This window comes from Aplysia californica, unplaced genomic scaffold (assembly GCF_000002075.1).
Source record: "Aplysia californica isolate F4 #8 unplaced genomic scaffold, AplCal3.0 scaffold00760, whole genome shotgun sequence".
NCBI classification, from domain to species: Eukaryota; Metazoa; Mollusca; class Gastropoda; order Aplysiida; family Aplysiidae; genus Aplysia; species Aplysia californica.
In genome coordinates, this window is record NW_004798030.1 from 120,572 (window position 1) to 120,991 (window position 420).

Below are 420 nucleotides of genomic sequence, written 5' to 3' on the forward strand. Positions count from 1 at the left end.
TAATTTTATTATTATTTTCTGAAACCTTTTTACCATCCAGAAAATGGATTCTAAAGTGAATCCCATCTCAGCCCACACCTACTGACCTCTGACCATTGCGAGGTATTCCACACCGGTCGACACAGCGGGTTCCGACACTCCTTCCTGGACAGAGGTTGAAGCGTCTCGTTACACAGCCGATCGGCGACAACTGACGTGTTGCTCTCCATCACACAGGACACGGTCCGGACCTTGGAAGAGAAACCTTCGCGAGCACAGTTCTCTTCCAGACACTGCAACACAGACGTTAGGTTGGGTTCAAGGAGGTTAGAAGTAAGCTCCTTGGTTGGAGTTTAATTCCTATAAGAGGTGCCCATTGGCAGGATTGGTTTGGTTTCGTTTGGTTCGTTCAGTTCAGTCGGTTTGGTCGTTGAGGCTAGC

The 420-nt window shown here is 48.6% G+C and overlaps 1 protein-coding gene across 1 annotated transcript in view; it reads right to left on the bottom strand.

The window, feature by feature from the left end:
- LOC101852054 (ADAMTS-like protein 1) overlaps positions 1–420 on the bottom strand; it is a gene marked incomplete in the record, with an annotated part of 152,716 nt that overhangs the window by 5,061 nt on the left and 147,235 nt on the right. The window contains 1 exon segment of the mRNA XM_035972616.1: positions 87–272. Coding sequence (XP_035828509.1) covers positions 87–272 — 186 coding nt within the window.